Source organism: Peromyscus maniculatus, chromosome 23 (assembly GCF_049852395.1).
Source record: "Peromyscus maniculatus bairdii isolate BWxNUB_F1_BW_parent chromosome 23, HU_Pman_BW_mat_3.1, whole genome shotgun sequence".
In the NCBI taxonomy this organism is placed as follows: domain Eukaryota; kingdom Metazoa; phylum Chordata; class Mammalia; order Rodentia; family Cricetidae; genus Peromyscus; species Peromyscus maniculatus.
In genome coordinates this window covers 35,405,757-35,426,465 of record NC_134874.1, presented here as the reverse complement: position 1 = coordinate 35,426,465, position 20,709 = coordinate 35,405,757, and the positions used below count along the sequence as shown (strand labels likewise).

Sequence of the window (20,709 nt, the reverse complement as noted above, 5' to 3'; positions counted from 1 at the left end):
GTAGCTAGACATTTTAAAATGCCTCAACCACTGCCTTTCCACAGAAAGACTAAACTACATATGGTTATCATAGAACAATCGCACCTCTGTCCCCTGAAATCCCCTAGTTTCACTCCTTTGGTGGATATTAAACAAGCAAAAAATGTTTTTCAAAGATTGAGCTATGCCCAAGTTAATCTTAACTACAAATGCTTCTGTACTGCATGTTTCATGGATGGCAATCATGTCTGTTTCAAACCTGAGCATTGTCCTAAACCCTGAGAGACAGTTGGGGAGGGGGCTTGGCAACTAGGACATTCACTACCCACAGTGAAGACTCAAGTTTGAATCCCCAAACCCAAGTGAAAGAGGCAGGTGAATGCGGCCAGCCTGGTGTAAGTAGTGAGTTTCTGGTCGGCCAGAGCTACACAGTGAGACCCTGTCTAAAACAAACAAACAAACAAACAAACATAATCCATGTTAAAGTTAAAACCTTCCATTTTTTTTTAGACAGAAAAGGGGAAATGCTGTGGGATAATGCTCTTGTACAATGGTTTAATAAAACACTGGTTGGCCAGTAGCCAGGCAGGATGTACAGGCTGGGCAAGCAGACTAGGAGAAATCTGGGAAGAGGAAGAGCAGAATCTGGAGTCACCAGCCAGACACAGAGGAAGCAAGATGACAAGGCAGAACTGAGAAAAGGTACAAAGGCACATGGCTAAATAAAGATAAGAATTATGGGTTAATTTAAGTGTAAGAGCTAGTCAGTAATAAGCCTGAGATAATGGTCAAGCAGTTATAAATAATAAGTCTCTGAGTGATTTTTTTTATAAGTGTCTGCAGGTAGATGGCAGCCAGGTGGATCCTGACAAACCTTTTGACTACAAATACATGCCGGCTGCATGTGGTGACCCAGCATATAGGGTGGTATGGACACAGGAGGGATCTGAGATAGCAATGGCCAGACAGCCTCACCCAACAACAGCATGTCCTCTCTCAAGGGACAGAGGGGAAGGACAGCCTGTCAGCAGCAATCTGGACTCTAAGAAGACACCAACTCTTGACCCTTGCAAGGACAACATGAGGCCTTAGGGTTGAGATTCAGGCTAGACACAGGCAGCCACTCTTCAGGCTCCATTCATGCCAAGCCTCCTGCATGAAGAGCCAGGCTCAGAACCACATTTTGGCATCCACTTTGGAATTCACCAGAGGAGGCAGAATGGGGCCACACAAAGAGCAGGGCAGCCGACTCATTTATTTAAGGCCATAATTTGAAGTTGTGTTAAGCAGGTAAAAGCATTCCCTCACTAAAAGGAGAAGGTTGACCTTAGAGCAGGGTGGGCTAAGTGGTAGTTGAATCCACTACAACTTAAAGTCCCTCTCTATACTCTGTGGCCCTCAGTTTCTTTTTGTATTTGTATGTGTGTGTACATACCCCCCTATGCAAAGACAGAGTCAGGCTATGTAGACCAGGCTGGCCTGGAACAGCTTATTCTTCTGCCTCCATCCCTAGCGGGCTAGAATCACAGTCATGCAAAAAAACATGCTTCAGAGGGCTAGGATCACAGACATGAACAAACACATTTCAAAGAGCTAGGATCACAGACATGAACAACCATCTTCTAGAGGGCTAGGATCACAGACATGCACCATCACACCCATTCACCTGATAACTATTTGGAAGCATCCAAAATGTGCTGATGAGTGGCTGAAATCAGCTGATCTGACAGTTGCTGAGATCAGGGCCAAGGAGCCACAGAACAGCCATAACACAGTGTTCTTCCCAGCCCCAGATAGAACAGAGTCCCATATAAAGGCCATATGGGAGTTAAGAGAACATTTTACAGCTCCGTTTCTAGGAGGGTTGGTCTAGTGATAGGAAATAGGAATCAAAAGAGGAACTCTGTAAAATGAATTTCAAGTTGTCTTATCAATAAAAGCCATGGGAGCCAGGTATTGGGGTGAATTCTGAAAGATCAGAGAAGCAGAACAAGCCATAGCTAACCTCACCTCGACAATTCCTGATCAGATCCTGTTTCCATGAATCCTCAGACTGAAAGCTTCTGAGTACTTACCCAAATAGATCTCAGCTGAACTGCTGCTAAAAGCCTAAAAGGCCCTAGTTCCTGGTCCTCACACCTTATATAACTTTCTGTTTCCTGCCATCACTTCCTGGGATTAAAGGCATGTGTCTTTCCCAAGCAAGACATGAGATCTCAAGTGCTGGGATTAAAGGTGTGTGTCACCAAGCCTGGCTGTTCCCAGTGTGGCCGGGAACCCACAAAGATCTAGACAGATCTCTGCCTCCCAAGTGATAGGATTAAAGGTGTGTGTGCCACCATTTTATGGCCTCTATATCTATCTAGTGGTTGTTCTATGACCCCAGATAAGTTTAGTAAGGTACAAATATATCAACCACAGAACTCCTTCCCCCAACTAGAGGTGTTGTGGCTCATGGGTGGAGTCCCTGCCTAAAACCTCACAGTGAGTTGGTGGGTGCCCATATGGTTCGACAGTGGAGCCCTTGCCTAGAATCTCCTAGTAGGGGGCTGCAGACCTGGCTTAGTGCCACAGCACTTTGCTACCTTACAGAAGGCCCTGGTTTGCATTCGCAGCACTGAAAATAATAAAGAAAATAACAACAGCCCTAGGAATGCATCATGGTTTGACAGACAACTCCACCCAAAGTCTAACATGGAATACCAGGAGAACTGTGGCTGTCTAGTGGCCCAGACACTGCTGATGGGCCACAAGGCTAGGGGCAAAGTAGGGGTCTGACACTTCCAGCAGGAGCTCTCAATGTGAGCCAGCATGGAGGGCACCATTGGCCAGGCAGGAAGTTGTCTGGGCTGCTTGCTGGCATCCACACCCACTGAGATCCTTGGTTACTTGGAAATAGGGTCTTGACAGAACCTGAGAGTTGAGCAGATATCATAGGAAGTTAGAACAAGCCCTAAATGCCATGTCTGGCACTCTCAGAAGACATAAGGCTGGCATGGTGGCACACTCCTGTGTATACAGCACTCGAGTTTTGGGTTTTTGTTTTTGTTTTCTTTTCAGTACTGAGAATGGAACCCAGGACCTCAGCACTGGGCAGACACTTACCACAGAGTTACAGCCCCAAGCACTCAGGAGGTAGAGGCAGGCATATCTCTGAGTTCAAGGCCACTCTGGTCTACAGATTGAGTTCCAGGACATCGAGGCTATTACACAGAGAACCCCTGTCTCAAAAACAAAAACAAAAACAAAAACAAAAAACAAAAACAAAAATAAACAAACAAACAAAAAAAAACAAAAACAATTTTTTCTCAAGTTTCATAAAATCTAGTGAAATTATACATAAACTTGCTGGAGTTGAGTGACTTCATTGTAGAAGCTTAGTTCTGAAGAATTTTTATTTGTATTTCATAATTGTTTTCTTTGAGTTTTTTTTTTGTTGTTGTTGTTGTTGTTGCTGGTGGTGGTGGTGTTTTTTTTTTTTTTTTTTTTTGAGACGGGGTTTCTCTGTAGTCTTGGCTGTCATGGAACTCACTCTATAGACCAGGCTGGCCTCAAACCCACAGAGATATACCTATCTCTGCTTCCTGAGTGCTGGGATTAAAGGGGTGTGCCACAGACTGACTGGGAAAGTAATTCTGTTTGTAGGGTTCTTGCCTAGTAAAAAAACAATGCCCTGGGTTCTAGTCCCAGCGCTGCACAGAACCTCACATGGTGGTGCATGTCTGTACATCAGAACATGAGAACCAGAGGGAGGAGGATCAGTAGGTGCTGCCGTGACATTAGTTCACTTTCCCACATTCATAACCTTTGCTGAACACTGACACTTTGTCCTACCTAGCTCATTATGTCAGAACAGGTGAGAACCAGCATCTTTTTTTTCTGTGTAGCTTGAACTCAGGATCTACCTGCCTCTCCTTCCTGAGTGTCACAATTATAGACTACCTACCCAACTACAATCATGTGAAGCATAGTGAAGGTTAACAAGTCATTTTCTAAGCCTGACATGATGCTTGTAACCCTGGCACTCAGGAGGTTGAAGTGGGAAGGTAGAGAATTCAAGGCTGACCTAGACCAGGGAGTAAGACCCCATGTCAACAAAATCAATTTCAAGTCGTGGTTTTTCAACCAGGGTGGTACTGATTCAGAGGAGAAAACTGTCAGGGAAAGGGTGGGTGGTGCCCTGTATCCTGTGCCTTGTTACACTGCTTGTATTCATGCTTAGCAGAATCCCTGGCCTCACAGGTTGACTGAGGTAGTTTCTTCCTAAGGCAAGCCAGCCAAAATGCCTCCAAACATTGCCTACTGTCCTCTCAGCTGCAGATCAGCCCCTGATGGAGACTGCCTTGAGGAAGAGGGAGGGGATTATCACCTGGTAATAGATGAGAGGCTTGTAGGGGCCTCTTCCTGAGAGGAAGGAACCCAGTGGGATATCCCCACAGCCCATTTCTCTGCCCACATCTCTGAAAAGGTTCCAATGTTAAAAGGGGATATCAGTGCAAGGCCTGCTCCATGCCATGAATAAATTGTGTTCTAAAACCTGGATTGGACATCTATCAGGTATGGCCTGCCATAACTGAGTCAGTGTCCTTTTCCTGCCCATTCCAAGAAGCACCACTACAGGGAGCTCTCATCTGAAGTACACCAGGTTCTGGGCCAATTCCCTGCTGGCTACATCGTTTACTTCACAAACTGCTTCCTGAGGCTGCTGCTTCACACACACCATGCCATGAGGGCCTGTGCTTTGAGAGCTTCTTCCTGCCCTACTAGTCACCAGCTTTGGATGCTGGGAGGTCCTGCCAGATGTCAAAGAGCTGAGACAACCAGGTGCCCCAAAGGTGGACGAAGGAGTTAATAAGCCCGTGCTTTAACGTTGTCTAGGGAGCATCAAAATATTGGACAGCAGTTTAGCAGCCTGAGGCTGTTGGAACAGAGAAATACTCTGGGTTCAAGAAACTCACAAAAACACAGGATAAGAAAAGATATGCACATGTATTGAATAAATATAAAGCCAAGAAAACAACAGTCTCAAATTCAATAGAAATATATCTATACAAGTTATACAGTAGGCTGAGGGCAGGGGAAGAGGTTATAAACTCAGGTTATATCCAAACATATACAAAAATAACTTATACAGCAACACCTTCCCTACCCAGCCCCATGGACAGGGGCACTGAACAGCATTCTCGGAATCCCAGCAATGCAGTCCCAGGCAGAGCTTGCAGAGTAAAGAGGCACCAGCCTAAAGGACAGAGGCCCAGGAGTCGTCCTCGATCTGTTGCAGGTAGACTTTGAGCTCAGCAGCCTGTCTACCATGGTGTGGGCATAGCATAGCTGTCTACCCAGCTCCTCGCAGCAGCCATATTCCTCCAGAAGGCTCAGGCTGTATGTGTGGAAGTCCCGGTTCTTGTTGATGGAGGACACAGCTGCCATCAGGGGGCACAGGATAAGTTTGGTGTGTCCTTGGAGGGAAGAGCTAGCTGGTGCCCGAGGTTGAGGCAAAGCGGAGGAAGACCACCCACCTGGTGAAAGGACAGCACTTCCACCCCACCCAGCCACCTCAAGTACAGGCCCCTGCACACCTGGAAGAAACCAATCTGTATAGTGTCGTTGCTGAGGTGCAGGACGATGGTGCAGCTTGTGAGGAGCCATTTTTTTCAGTAGGGCAGCCAGGCCAGCTCAACACCTTCCCGGGGTGTGGTGTTGGCCCCTGCCTTCTGCAGGTGTTCACTCATGTAACTTCAGAAATGCTGGAGGAGAGTGATCTGGTTGGAAAGTTGGGAAAGAGATTTCATAATCAGGGCCTGACCCCGGGGCAGCCCCCATACCCTGCCACACTGCTCCTCAGCAGCCATTTCCCACCTTCTTCATCAAGGAATCAGGGTGGAAGCTCATGGTGGGGTGAGACTCCATACCATCATGGTCTATGTACTGGAGGCTGTCGCCATCATTGTAGAGGACGAGGCATGCTGAGTCATTAAAGAGTGCCCCTGTACTGTTGTCACAGAGCTGACACCCTAATGGCAGGGGGAGGGCTGTCTTAGAAAGGCAGGAGGAGGTGGACAAAGGCTGGGAAGAGCTCAGTAGTAGAGTGCTTGCATGCATAAGTTAGTAACATAGACACACAATTACAGACATCACTCAGTCGTTCACTCAAAAGCTACCATGGCCACACCATCCCCTGCCCATCCCACATTCTGGAGACACCTACCAAGTCCATATTTCATTGATTGGTCTACCCACTGGCTGACCCAGAAGATGGGGATACATGCAGGATCCTCCGCCTCTTCTGGAATAGAAACAGCACTGGTTAGTCCAGCCCCTTCTTCTGTCTTCTCAGATAGCCCTCCCCAGAGCTGGGGGGGGCACCCCATGAAGCCTGGGGAGGGCTCTGAAGGCACAAACCCGGACACCCAAATGGAAAATTGCAGTCCAGGACATCAAGTCCCAATTCGTTCAGTGGGCCTCTTTACTGTGTCCCAGGAACTGTGGTAGGTATGAATAGGAAAACCTGAGGCTTCTGGAAGGACCCACGTACCACCCACAGGGATGAAGAGTGATCAAAGTCTCTCAGCTGCTCTGTCATTAACATCGGGCCTGGTGGAAAGCCTAGTGCCCCAGATTAAAGGGGTGAAGAAACTGAGCAGACCCAACCGTTCCTGCAATGCTAGGACCAGCTCAGTGCACACGAGTCCCAACTGCAGATACATGAATGTGTTGGGAAGAAATGTTACTGAGAGTTAAGTCATGTTAGGAAGTGCTGGCAGTGGGGGTCAGGGTGGTGACAGTGGGCACAAAAGCCCTGAGGCTGGAGCTGACCTGAGTCTCTTGAGGACCAAGGGATTAATTCCCTGGGCAGAAAGGAGACAGAAGATGCAGCTGTGCAGAGGTGACCTACCAGTCACCTACAGAGTGAGATGGGGCAGAAACAGGCAGAAGGCACACCAGGAGGGGCTTGGGTGTCAGGTTAACTCATCTGGATGTTGATCTCCAGGAAATGGGTGCTGCTTGCTGACTGAGATACCCTGCCTTCTCCAGATGGGAAGCCCCTGCAGGACTCACCTTGCCGCACCTCCTTCCCTCTGAGGGCATGGAGGCATTGACCCTGGTCAGCGGCTGCAGCATGTCACCGAGGTGGCACTGGATGGCATCACTTGTCCCCCAAACCACTGGCTCCTCCTTTTCCCAGGGATGGTCAGGCAAGGGTGTCTCTACACCTAAGAAGGTGACATGGCCATTAGCCAGCACAAAACCACTGGAGGGAGCACAGGCCTGCCTGCCACAGCCAGCACTCTTCCCACAGTCCCATTAGCTCTCACTGCTGTTGGGAACTGAGTCAGGACCAGGTTGGTGTGTCAGGTACATGGTGCTTACTGAGAGGCCACAAAACTTCAGGTGCTCAGGCCTCTGCTCCAACAGCCTACTCTTCCAGGACAGCAGCTGTTGCTGTCCCTCAGAGAGGGAGCCTGGAGGCACAAATTCAAGCAAAGAATGAAGGTCACCTTGTGCATCCAGGAAGGCAGGAGGATGGGTGAAGCACAGTGTAAGCCTTTTGCTTTGTGTGCCTACAGATAACAGTCTAATGAAAGCCACACTGAAGCATTAGTTGGCCTATGGTGACCGGAGCTGTGCTGGTCACTGATGCTGTCTTTATTCTTGAACGATTCACTTCCCAAAACCAGCATGTGTCAGTTCTCCCATGAAACAGGACATTCCCTAAAGTTTCAATTAAAAACAACAGCAACAAAAATCCCACCATGCTGCACTAAGAATTTAAGTGTGAAATAAAAATTTAAAACTAGCTAAAAAGGGGCTGGAGAGATGGCTCAGCCACTAAAAACTCTGGCTATTCTTGTCAAGACCCTGGCTATTCTTGTCCAGACCCTGGCTTTGGTCCCCAGCATTCTCATGGAGGCTCACAACCACCTGTAACTCTAGTTCCAAGGAATCTAAGACAATCTTCTGGCCTCTGTCGTCTCCGGGCATTCATGTGGTGCACATTCATATATGCATGCAAAATACCCATTTATAGGAAAAACAAAATGAGTGTTTAGAATATGTAAAATCAAACCTGTCCAAATATAACTATTGGAAATGGAGGAGGACTACCCCAGGATCACATAACACATGATACAATTTTCTACATTTGGATAATCTGGAAAATGTCTATAATACATCTTCATTTATTGCTACTTACTAAAAACAAAGAATCCTTAAATTAGCGGTATTTTAATACCTCCCATAGGATAGGAATCCACAAGTCCAGCACTACAGGAAAGGGTCACAGAAAAGGGGGCTCAGCAATAGTTCAGTTAATAGAGATCTTGTATAGTGTGAAGCCCTGAATTAAGATTCTCAGATCCTTATAAACTGGCCATGGTGGCCCACATCTGTAATCCTAGCACTCGGGAGATAGAGGAAGAAGGAACAGAAGTTCAAAGTCATCCTTGGCTACTGGGAATTCTAAGCAGACTGGGCCACATGAGACACTGTCTCAAAAATTAAAAGGGAAAAATAAAAATTACAGTAATAATTACTATACCAAGACCCACATGTGGGTGCCAAAATTGATGGCCAATAGTTTTTCAAACAACTTCCTGTAATATACTTGACAATTACGGAAGAAACAGTATCTGTAGCAGAGACAGCCTTGTCTCCCTGACACACTGAAAAGAGCACATCCCCTCTGCAGCATTCCTGCTCAGATTGTAGAATCTTCCCTAAATCATGAGGAAGCAACAAATCCAACAGGAAACACACTCCTCAGCAACCTCTGAGCATGTCAAGGTCACAAGACACAAGGAAAAACCCAGAGACTGTCACAGGCTGGAAGAAACTAAGAAGCTGAGGTCTCTAAATGCCATGTGCAGTACTGCCTTGCATCCTGATTCAGAACAAGGTGATGTTAATGGGGAATCTGATTGACAGGAGGACTGGAATTTGTTGACAGGATTATTTGGTGGTTAACGTTTTTGTTTTGGTAATTATTCCATGGTAGAGATGTGCTGAAGTGGAGGAAGCTGGGGGAGGAAGCTGGGGAAGGGTACATGGGAAGTCAGCCCTATTTTGTTTATAATATTTTTGTATAGCCCTAAAATAATTTCAAAATAAACCAAGTCATTGAGTCAGGAGTGAGGCACACATTTGTAACCCCAGCATTTGAGAGTTCAAGGCTAGCCTGAACAACATGAGACTGTCTCAAAGCACCAAAACCAAAACTAAATCATTGCAAGTCATTTCCCTAAAAATGTAAATCTAATTGAAACAGATGAACTGAGAATTTTATATTAAATTGGAAGTATATCCACACAGAGAAACAAAGTCCTTCAAGCTACTTCTCAAAGACTACAACCCTTAATGAAATATATTAAGGTCAAATAAAACTGCAAGAAAAAAATAGTAATTCTAAAAACAGTGGCACACTCCTATAACCCCGGCACCTGGGGGGAGAAGGAGCAGTGAGGCCAGAGATTTCAAACCTGAGGCCACTCTTGCCTTTATAGTCTGTTTCAATAAAAAGGAAGGAAGGAAGGAAGGAAGGAAGGAAGGGAGGGAGGGAGGGAGGGAGGAAGGAAGGAAGGAAGGAAGGAAGGAAGGAAGGAAGGAAGGAAGGAAGGAAGGAAGGAAGGAGTGAGTTAAAAAACAAAACAAAAGAATACTACCAGGTGAGGTGGCACACATCTTTGATCCCAGCACTTGGAAGACAGAAGCAGGTGGATCTCTGTGTGTTGGAGGCCAGCTTGAGCTACAAGTAAGATCTTGTCTCAAAAAAAAAAAAAAAAGAAACGAAAAGAAAAGAAAAACAGAAAAAAAATTGGGAAGATTTATGGGATTAGATTAATGCTGAGCGTCCTAAAGGTTGTGCTGGTGTCTGTCATGTGTTTTTTCCAGAAGTATACACAGAAGCATTAGCAGCAGAAGAACGCTCACTCTCAATCGGTTAAGAAAGAGAAACATATAGAGGACTAATGATGAAAACATCAAAAGAAATGTAAACAAACCAGGAAAAGATGGTCAGAAGCTTCCTGTTCATTCTTCTATTTAATCCTTTGTTTTCTTTTTCAGACAGGGTTTCTCTAACAGCTCTGGCTGTCCTGGTACTCGCTCTGTAGACCAGGCGGGCCTCGAACTCACAGATGTACTTTAGTTCAAGTGTAAAATGGCAGACTGCTGGAGTTGGCTGTAGTGCCATTTCAAAAGTGAGATGTGCTGACAAACCTGTAATCCAGAGTCCTAGGCAGGAGAACTGACTCCAGAGCAGCCTGGTGACAATGTGAGACCTTCTCCTGAGAGACAAAACACAAGCCCTCAAAGGGGTGAAGGTACAGAGTGAACAATGGTGGCTGGGAGTGAGAACTGAGGACGGGTGCCGTGTTGTACTCCATGTCTATACCTGACAAGTTCCAGTGTTCTCAACAGAACATGCAAGAGAGATGATAGGGACTTCTAAATCTAATAAAAAAGAATTTCCTGGGCATGGTGTTCAGTCCATTTTCTCCTTATCTGGTGCAATTGGTTGATTCAGTCTGTTTTTCCTGGAAGGCCAAAGGTCAGAAGAGCCCAGGACTAGACCTCAAGGATAGGACCCAACTCTGGGGGCAGAGTAAGGGGCATGTACCCAGAAAATTGGGGCTCTCTGGAGTCTACCCTACCAAGACCAAGCTTCATCTTTCTCGAGGACCTGCTTGGGTCCAGGCTGCTGGGAGCTACTGAAAACCTTGGTGTGATGGTGAGGAGGTGATGGGGAGACACACAGGGATATAGCCAAAAGTGAAGAACTGGTCACTGAGCAACTCGTGAATGGTGGGGCAGGCACTGGGTTCTGTCTGAAGCATCTTTTGGATGAGGGAGGCAGTCACGGGATTGATGTGCTGGAGGGGAGAGGCAGAGCCTAAGTGAGATGAGTTAGGAATCCCACCTGACATGCGGCTGCTCCTGTCTCAAATATACCATAGCTCAGTGGCCATAAGTTCCACCAGGTCCTCCACCCTCAGCTCTAGCAAGGACAAATGTCACCCTGCTGGTGAGAAGAATCCTTTCCTGCCACTTGGCACTCAATATTAACTGGGGACGATTTCCCCAGCTTGCCCTTGCAAAACACATTTAGTTATTTACCACCACAGGGGCCTCCAGGTCCCCAGACCTGTGTTTAAATCCTACTTCCACCCCAAGGGTTCCAGCTCTGACAAATAGCCTGGGCTTCCTGGGCCCACCCAGGCATATCTGTAGAATGGGGGAGGAGCACCACACCTGGGGCCCCACCAGGTGGGACACCTGGTGTATGGGATAAAACCTAGAACAGGCCTGTCAGTCAGAGCATTAACTCTAGGTTTCTTATGTCCCAGGAATGCAGTCTTGTATATTAATTCATTTGGCCCTCACAAAAACTCCTAAAAGACTCTCTCCCCCTATATAGTTTGAATTGAGACAGGATCTCACTATGTTGCTGAGGCTAGCCTGGGACTTGTGATCCCCCTGCCTCAGCCTTACAAAAGTTAAGACTACTGCAGAAATTCCCCAGCTCTGGGCTGCAGTAAGAGAGGACTCCCCAAGGACCCCAGAGGCCACTGCTATCCACCACAGGCCTCTGTGATAGGACTTCTGCCTACCATCAGCCTTTAGACTTAGCTAATTCTCCCATCAGTACTCATCAGTGCTTCCAAAGCTTTATTGAAAGTCAGCCAGGGAGTGAATTAAACCCAGGTTTAGAACTGAGATTCTACAGTCCTAACAAGCCCTCAGGTGTTGATAGTTTGGGTCTGTGCATGCTTTTAGTAAGCAGCAAAGAGTTGGAGGAAGAAGTGTAGAAACTTTCTGATCCATTCTCTGGAACATAAGTCCAAGCAACAGGAGCAATCCTACAGCCTACACCCGATAGGTAGGGAAATAGGGCTTCATGTGGGCAGCCTGCTCACTGAAATAGCCTTTGTATAAGGGGCACTACAAAATGACCCTTTGCCAGAAAGTTTCCGATGTGGGTGCCCTAGCCCTGCAGCAGAAACACCCACTCTATCCCGACAGAGCTCCAAAATCACAAACACAAAGTCACTGTCCTCGAAAACGCTGTGGAATCCTAAGACCTGTTGATGTGTGAGGCTGCGGTGAATGGAAATCTCTGCAGACATCTCCTTCTGGAGGGGCATGAGCAGCAAAGACTTAGGCACGACCTTGCCTGCAAACACCTCCTTTGTGTCTGGGTCTGAGATTTCAAAGCATTTGGCAAAGGCTCCTTTACTCCAAAAGCAGCCCTTACATACTGGTGCCTGCTGAGTGGGTCCAATAAGACCTCTGGAATCTCAACAGTGGGGCAGCCACTGGGACACTGGGAACGGCATCTCCCTGGACCCTGGTTTTCTGGAGGTTGGTTGGTGCTCAAGCCGGCTTTCCAGCTTTGGCCTCTGAGGAGGATGCTGGGAAACACCAGTCTTAGATTATATTTCCTTGTTAAGTAGGGTTTCCTGGAGAGATACCCGTGGTAGCTGGCTTACCTCCTCCTGTACTGGACACAGACCCTTCATGCTGGGGAAGTGGGCACACTGCCATCTGGACTTCCTGCAGAGCTCCTACTTCTGCTGTCTCAGGCCACACCTGCAAGTCGCCACCCTGTGTCTCCTGGTGTAAGGAGCTCATCACTTTAAATAGGACAGACATGTGAAAGGGACTCTAGGAGAACTTGAAATATGCAGCACTTAAACTAGACCTACTGTGCATCCCTCTCTCCATGGCTCCTCCCTCTTCCATCCTCTCCAGATTCCTCCCTTAGCCATCTTTAGTGTTGCCTCTGAAATCTCTGGTTCTCATCCTCTGCTTAACTATGTCACTTTATTTAGAAGCAGGTTTGTACTGTGGCACTGGTGATTTTAAATTCAGACTTTTAAATTTGCACACCTATACAGTGAAACAAGATAATGTGCCAATTGCAAAGTCAACATACAGTTGACTGTATTCAATACAAAATTAGTGTGGTAGCTTAGCCTGGTGGGGTCTTGTCATGAGGTCACCACTCCCCTTATTCCATTTCTCAGCAGGCTTTTCATTAAACTTTTTTCTCCTTGAATACTGGACTTGGCTCCAACATTACATTTCTTGGTGTTCCTTATCTCTTCAAACTATATGTTTTATTTTTCCTTGCTCATCTTGCTCCTGCACATCTTCTTAAGACTGGCCACTAATAACCACCAAACACACTCTTAAAAAGCAATTCAGACTGACTTGAAATCTCCTCTGCCAAGGCCGTTAATTCAAAAGTCTTCAGTTCAGCTTCAGACCGATTTCAGGACAAGGGTAAAAAGAAGCCACATTCTTTTCCAAACATCACAAGAATGGTCTATAGACCCTTACCCTATGAAACTTTTTTGAGCTGGGCTTCCATAGTTCAAATCACCCTGAGCACTGTCTTCCATGCTTCCACTAGGATGACCCATTAAGCCCCACCTATAGTATCCAACCATTTTTCTAGTCCAAAGTCCCAAAGTCTTCCATATTCATCCATCAAACATCATGGTCAGGCTTGTCACAGCAATACACCGGTCCCTGGCACCAGTTTCTGTCTTAGTCACTATTCTATTGCTGTGAAGAGAAACCATGACCAAGGCAGCTTTTATAAAAGAAAGTATTTAATTGGGGGTTTGTTTACAGTTTCAGAGGTTTAGTTCATTATCCTGGCAGGAAGTATGGAGGCATGCAGGCATGCTCTGGAGCAGTAGCTGAGAGCTATATCATGATCAGTGGGCAGAGAGAGACCCTGGGCTTGGCATAGGCTTTTGAAATCTCAAAGTCCACCATCAGTGACACACTTCCTCCAAAAGGCCACACCTCCTAGTTCTTTTAATCCTTTCAAATAGTGTCACTCATTCCCTGGTGACTAAGCATTCAAATATATGATCATATGGGAGCCATTTTTATTTGAACCACAACACAAGTAATGTGTAACTCGGGTCTTTGTGCTTGGAAGGTGTGATGGCTGATCTTGTCCTTATAGATTGCTGGTTGACAGGGCAAAGGGAAACACACTGTGGGCAGTACATTCCCTAGGCAGGTGGGCCTGGTATGTATAAATAGATAGCTAAGCAGAAGCCACCAGGAGGTAAGCCACTAGGCAGAATTTCTTCATGGTTTCTGTCTCAAGCTCTTGCTTTGAGTACCTGCCTCAGTTTCCCTTGATGATGGACTAAACTTTAAACTTAAATAAACCCTTTCCTCACTGGTTGCTTTTGGTCAGGGTGTTTATTATGGCAAGAGAAAAAGAAGCAAATACACAAAGCAATGACTTTACTCACTGAGCCATCCCCAGCCAGAGTAGTGGGTTCTGAGAGGAGGATTCTAGATCTTCAGCACAAAAAAAGTGGAAGTTAAATTTTTTTTCATTTTATTTTTTTAAGTGTATGAATACTTTGCCTGCTTGCATGTCTGTGCACCATGTGTGTGAAGTACCTGTGGAGTTCAGAAGAGCTTGTCAGATCTCCTGGACCCCAGTAGGAAGCATGGCCATGTGTATCTATAACCACAGTTTGGGGAGGAGGTGGAGACAGATTATGGCAGCTTGCTGGCCAGCCAGCCTAGCAGAAGTGGTGAACTTCTACTTAGTCAGACCCTGTCTCAAGGCACTAAGGTGGATCCTGATAGACCAGGCATGTGACATCCTACTCTGGTCTCTGAATGCATGTGCATAGGTACACACACCTGCACATTCATGTGTTTGTGTGCCAGCATACTATGCATACATATGTATACAACACATACACACACACACACACACACATGCATGTATGTGAGGACGAGCAAAGAGTCCCCATTTTTAATTCTTTGTGTGGCTTTCAATGAGATATAATTTCACATGATAGTATTTTATTATGTAACAAAACCCTCCAGAACTTAATGGTTTAAAACATCAAACTATTTACTTGTGGATATATGTTAGTGATAGTGTATTTACTTGTGTAGGAGCACATGTCCATGTGAGTATGCATGCATATGTATGTATGAATGCATGCATGAGGGAGTCAGAGAATCTTTGGTAGTGTTCCTCAGGTGCTGTCCATGCTCCTCCTACTCTGAGACAGAGTCTCTCTGCTCAAAACTCACCATGTAGGCCGGATTGGTTGACCAGTGAGATCCCAGGATGCACTTGTCTCTGCCTCTTCAGTGCTGGATTAGTCTTGCACCACCACCATCCTCGGGTCTTTTCACATGGGTTCTGGTGCTAAAACTCAGGTCCTTGTGTTTGCAAGGTAAGGACTTGACCAACATGGTTCTCTCCCAGCCCCTGTTTCTTTTTTAAAATACTCTTAGCTGATACTTAAAATGTAAAAATTGTATTTTTAATGTAGTACTGTGTTATATTCAATGCATGTATCCATTGCATAATTTAAGTCAGGTTAAACATACCTGTCTCCTCAAACATTTATTTATTTATGGTGAAAACCTGCCAGTTTTTTTTTCACCATATACTCCCAGTCTCCTGGAATTCACTGTTTAGATCAGCCTGACTCTGAACTCACTGAGATTTCCCTGATTCAGCCTCTCGAATACAAAGATTAATAGTATTCAGCACCTTGACTGGCCCTTCAAGCTTTTTATTTTTATTAGTTTTTTTTAATTTTATAATTTAATTTAATTTTACATATTAGCCATGGATTCCATTGTTCTCCCCCCTCCTGCCCTGTCTTTCCCCCAGCACACTCCACATTACCATCTACTCCAGGGCAAAGACTCCACTGGGAATTGAGTTCAACCTGGTAGATTCAGTTGAGGCAGGTCCAGTCCCCTCCTCCCAGGCTGAGCCAAGTGTCCCTGCATAGGCCCAGGTTCCAAACAGCCAGCTCATGCACTGAAGACATGTCCTGGTCCCAGTGCCTGAATGCCTACCAAACAGATTAAGCTAATCAACTGTCTCACTTATCCAGAGGGCCTGATCCATCTGGAGGCTCCTCAGCTATTGGTTCATAGTTCATGTGTTTCCATTCATTTGGCTATATATCCCTGTACTTTTCCAACCTTGGTCTCAACAATTCTCGTTCATACAAACCCTCCTCTTTCTTGCCAATTGGACTTCTGGAGGTCCACCTGGGGCTTGGCCATGGATCTCTGCATCCGGTTCCCTCAGTCATTGGATGAAGTTTCTAGCATGACAATTAGGGTGTTTGGCCATCCTGTCATCAGAGTAGGTCAGTTCAGGCTTTCTCTTGACCATTGTCAGTAGTCTATTGTGGAGGTATCTTTGTGGATTCCTGTGGATCTCTCTATCACTTTGCTTCTTCCTATTCTTATGTGGTCTTCGTTTATCATGGTCTCTTATTCCTTGTTCTCCCTATCTGTTCTTGATCCAGCTGAGATCTCCCGCTCCCCTAAGGTCTCTTACCCTCGACCCTTGCCCTTCATTACCCCACCCTCACGTTCAGGTTGTTCATGTAGATCTCATCCATTTCTCTGTCATTGGGAGATCCCTGTGTGGTTTTTTTTTGGGGGGGTACTGTTTTCTACCACATTTTATTTATCCATTCTTCACTTGAAGGGCATCTAGGCTGTTTCCAGGTTCTGGCTATTACAAACAATGCTGCTATGACCATAGCTGAGCAAGTGCCCTTGTGGTATGATTGAGCATTCCTTGGGTATATGCCCAAGAGTGGTATAGCTGGGTCTTGGGGGAGATTGTTTCCAATTTTCTAAGAAAGGGCCATATTGACTTCCAAAGTGGTTTTACAAGCTTGCATTCCCACCAGCAGTGGAGTAGAGTTCCCCTAGCTCCATATCCTCTCCAGCATAAAGTGTCTTCAGTGTTTTTGATCTTAGCCATTCTGACAGGTGTGAGATGGTATCTCAGAGTCATTTTGATTTTCATTTCCCTGATGACTAGGGGTGTTGAGCAATTCCTTAGATGTCTTTCAGCCATTTGAGCTTCCTCTGTTTAGTTTGAGAATTCTCTGTTTAGTTCAATAGCCCCTTTCTTAATTGGACTGTTAGGCATTTTGATGTCTAATTTCTTGAGTTCTTTATATGTTTTGGATATCAGTCCTCTGTCAGATGTGGGGTTGGTGAAGACCTTTTCCCATTCTGTAGGCTGTCACTTTGCCTTGTTGACCTTATCCTTTGCTCTACAAAAGCTTTTCAGTTTCAAGAGGTCCCATTGATTGATTGTTCCTCTTAGTATCTTTGCTACTGGTGTTATATTTAGGAAGTGATCCCCTATGCCAATGTGTTCAAGACTACTTCCTACTTTCTCTACTATTAGGTTCAGAGTAGCTGCATTTATGTTGAGGTCTATGATCCACTTGGACTTAAGTTTTGTGCATGTTGACAGATATGGATCTATTTGCAGCCTTCTACATGTTGATATCCAGTTGTGCCAGCATCACTTGTTGAAGATACTTTCTTTTTTCCATTGTACAGTTTTGGCTTCTATGTCAAAAATCATATCTTCATAGGTGTGCAGATTAATGTAGGGTCTTCAGTTTGATTCGAGTGGTCCACATGTCGGTTTTTATGCCAGTACTTGAAGTGCTGATTGGATTCTGCCTTGAATTGTTTGGGAAACACCCATATCTGGAGCTTGTACATTTTATACAGTTGCAAACAAACAAGGAAAGGCAACTTACATGTCAAACAATTTAAGTAAAGTGGTTCAAAGTCCTTATAATTCAGTTCAAAAACTGGAATTATATGCTATTCTGTTGGTATTAATGGATTTTTCTGAACCTCTCAACATAGTTACTAACTCTCAGTATGTTGAAAGAGTGGTATTACATATTGAGACTGCAGAATTTATCCCTGATGAATCATAAATAACTTTGTTACAACATATATACTACAGGATATAATCAGGAATAGGAAGCATCCTACATATATAACTCACATTCAATCCCATATGAGTCTCCCAGGCCCTCTAACATAAAGAAATGATGAGATCAATAAACTATTAATAGGAAATGTGCTGCAGAAAGAGGAAATTCTGTGATCATGTTAGGTTTGTGTAATTTATTTCAATAATTTTTGTCAATATAAGTAAATACAAATTATCACTGAATTGAAAATATATTAATGTATAACAATGAAAAGGATAGATTGTTCACTTTATTCCAACAAAGTAGTGGGGAATACCAATCTGGAATGGTTAATTCAGAGCATTTGGGAATTTTCTCTATTGAGCAATGATTTACTTGAGTCTGAAAAATCAAAGGAAATGTGGGCAAATGTCAGTGAGCTGGTGCAGAGAATTGGCTTGAAGTAAAAGGGGAACCTGAGCAGAAACCCACAAGTACTTTTGTTCCTAGTAGATATGGATCATTGTGTGACATGTCCAGAAAGTCATTATGCAAACACAGAGCAGAACCACTGCCTCCAGAAAGCAGTAACATGAAGACCCTTTGGGAAAGGCACTCACCTACTTGGTCCTGGGCTTCTCTACACTAACAGCTGATATTCTAGTGTTTTTGTGAAGTACCACCACACTCTCATTGTCAAGGCCAACTATCAGGTTCTCACTTACATCCTGATCATCACTCTGATCTTCTGTTTTCTCTGTCCATTGCTCTTCATTGGCCGTCCTAACACAGCCACCTGTATCCTGCAGCAGAGCACATTTGTAGTTCTGTTCATGGTGGCTCTGTCCACAGTCTTGGCCAAAACTATTACTGTGGTTCTGGCTTTCAAGATAACTGTTGCAGGGAGACTGATAAGGTGAATAATGGTATCAAGAGCACCTAACTACATAATTCCCATCTGCACCATTATCCAACTTGTGCTCTGTGGAATTTGGCTGAGCACCTCTCCTCCATTTATTGAGTCAGATGCTTACTCTGAGCATGGACACATACTTATTATATGCAACAAGGGCTCCACTATTGCCTTCTATTCTTTCCTGACATACCTCTGTGGATCTTACAGATTACTCCATGTTTTTCTTAATTACATAGAAGTCTTCAAGCCTGTTTAGCACAAATCTAATTGTCAGAGTTCATATAGCAATTTGAGATTTTATATTTGTTGATTCTGTTTACTGATGAAATTGATCTTCATTTTCTCATCTTCTATTGTTTTTAAATAGTTCTCTAAATTAGGAAGCCTGTTTTCATAAAAATCCATTCTCTCTCTCAATCAATATGAAAGACAATATTAATGGGATGCGTATGTATTCTTTGCCTCTTCCAAATTGCATAACTTTGCCTTTACAGCATCAAATGTTTTCATATGTATCCAGGTGTTTTTCATGACCTTGGTATGTTTCCTGGAATCATCGTGCTTACATTTCATGTATTCTTTTGCTATGAAGAAAGGCACATTTTTTAAAATAAATATGATTTTGACATAAAGGAATTACTCTGCTAAAAAACTGCATAATTAGCTGCATACTAGAATAGAATAGACCAATTCATTCCTTAATTAAAACCCAAAGTCAGATGTCAGTTAATAAGATATTTACACAATTACATGAAGCTTCTGTTAAATCTGTAAAGACTGTGAAATGTCCTGCTGTGACCAGTTCTGTAGAATCTGTGCTCATGTCTATCTTTGACTATAGATATCAAAATGGCTTTTATACTCACTCACTCACTCACAATTTTTCAATTTTGATAAATGACTCTATTTTCTTTATTGTGTAACTCCTGCGTATTTATGAGTACTCATTTCTCCATATTTTATCAGTATTGCTTAAGAGATATGTAATTCTTTGGGAACAACATTTCTGATTCTTCTTATTTCATGTGCAGTGTACATTTGCATAAAATGTAAGACAATATGTGTTGTCTGCCTTGTATCTTGTCGTTTGTCAAGTTTTTTGTAGTTTACAAGCTGTAAACTTTCAAGAATAAGGTAGAAGATAACTTATGTCAATCACTACAGGTAAACTGAAAACAAGCCAGAGTCTATCTTTGTGAATGGGTTCATCAGGGTGACTTTTATAAATACATTTTCTCATACGATAAGTTGTTATCATGGTTTGCCTTCCCTCATCTCCTCCCAGATCCTCCTTAAAGCCAACCAACCAACTCCCTGACCCCTTTTTCCTCTTTCTTTAGGAAACAAACAGGAAAAACACCCAACCAGAACAAAATAAAACAAACAACAACTAAACTAGTTAAAGTTTGTAGAACACATGGAAAGGTAGGCACACACACACACACACACACACACACACACACACACACACACACACGTGCCTTGCCTGCAATATAAGCTAGTGCAACTGTGGCATAGATTTTGAGGGAGTAACCAGTCAACATCTGATTTGACTTAAGTCCACTCTATGGAAAACACACCTGACACTTTTGTGTGTGTGCCAAACACCTGAAAGTAAACGGAACAAGGGAGGAGGGTAAAACCAAATGCCACTGTTCTATTAAAAGGCCATAGCAATAAGATGACTCCTAATGACATTCTGGAATAGATCAGTGCCTTCCTCAACCATTGTCAGAGAAGCTTCCTCCTGCAGCAGATGAGAGCAAATAGAGAGACCCACAGTTGAACATTATGCTGAGAATGATAGACCTGGGAACTCTCAGCCCTGAATGTTATGTCTCCCTCTAATCCCTCCCCTCAGGATGTAGGGATCACTGTGGTAGATGAGGCAGAAAGAGTGTTGGAGGGAGAAGGACTAGAGGACACTAGAAGAACAAGGCCCTCTACATCAACAAGATAGGTACACAAGTGATCTCACAGAGACTGTGGCAACATGCACAGGGCCTGCACTGGTCTGTACCTGATGGGGCACAAGTGGATGTGTTCACATTCCTCCAT

At 44.5% G+C, this 20,709-nt stretch overlaps 1 protein-coding gene, 1 long non-coding RNA gene and 1 pseudogene across 2 annotated transcripts in view; 1 reads left to right on the top strand and 2 right to left on the bottom strand.

Moving 5' to 3' along the window:
• The window catches only part of LOC143270608 (uncharacterized), a 29,498-nt gene extending 19,045 nt beyond the window's left edge, over positions 1-10,453 (top strand). The window contains exon 2 of the long non-coding RNA XR_013047821.1: positions 10,042-10,453. This is a non-coding gene — a long non-coding RNA (uncharacterized LOC143270608). The remainder of the gene's footprint in view (positions 1-10,041) is intronic.
• The window catches only part of LOC143270628 (serine/threonine-protein kinase PLK1-like), a 124,624-nt gene extending 103,915 nt beyond the window's left edge, over positions 1-20,709 (bottom strand). Inside the window, 5 exon segments of the mRNA XM_076561288.1 lie at positions 10,624-10,712; positions 10,715-10,847; positions 11,985-12,175; positions 18,457-18,629; positions 20,672-20,709. Coding sequence (XP_076417403.1) covers positions 10,624-10,712; positions 10,715-10,847; positions 11,985-12,175; positions 18,457-18,629; positions 20,672-20,709 — 624 coding nt within the window.
• On the bottom strand, positions 5,125-7,341 carry LOC143270629 (serine/threonine-protein kinase PLK1-like; annotated as a pseudogene).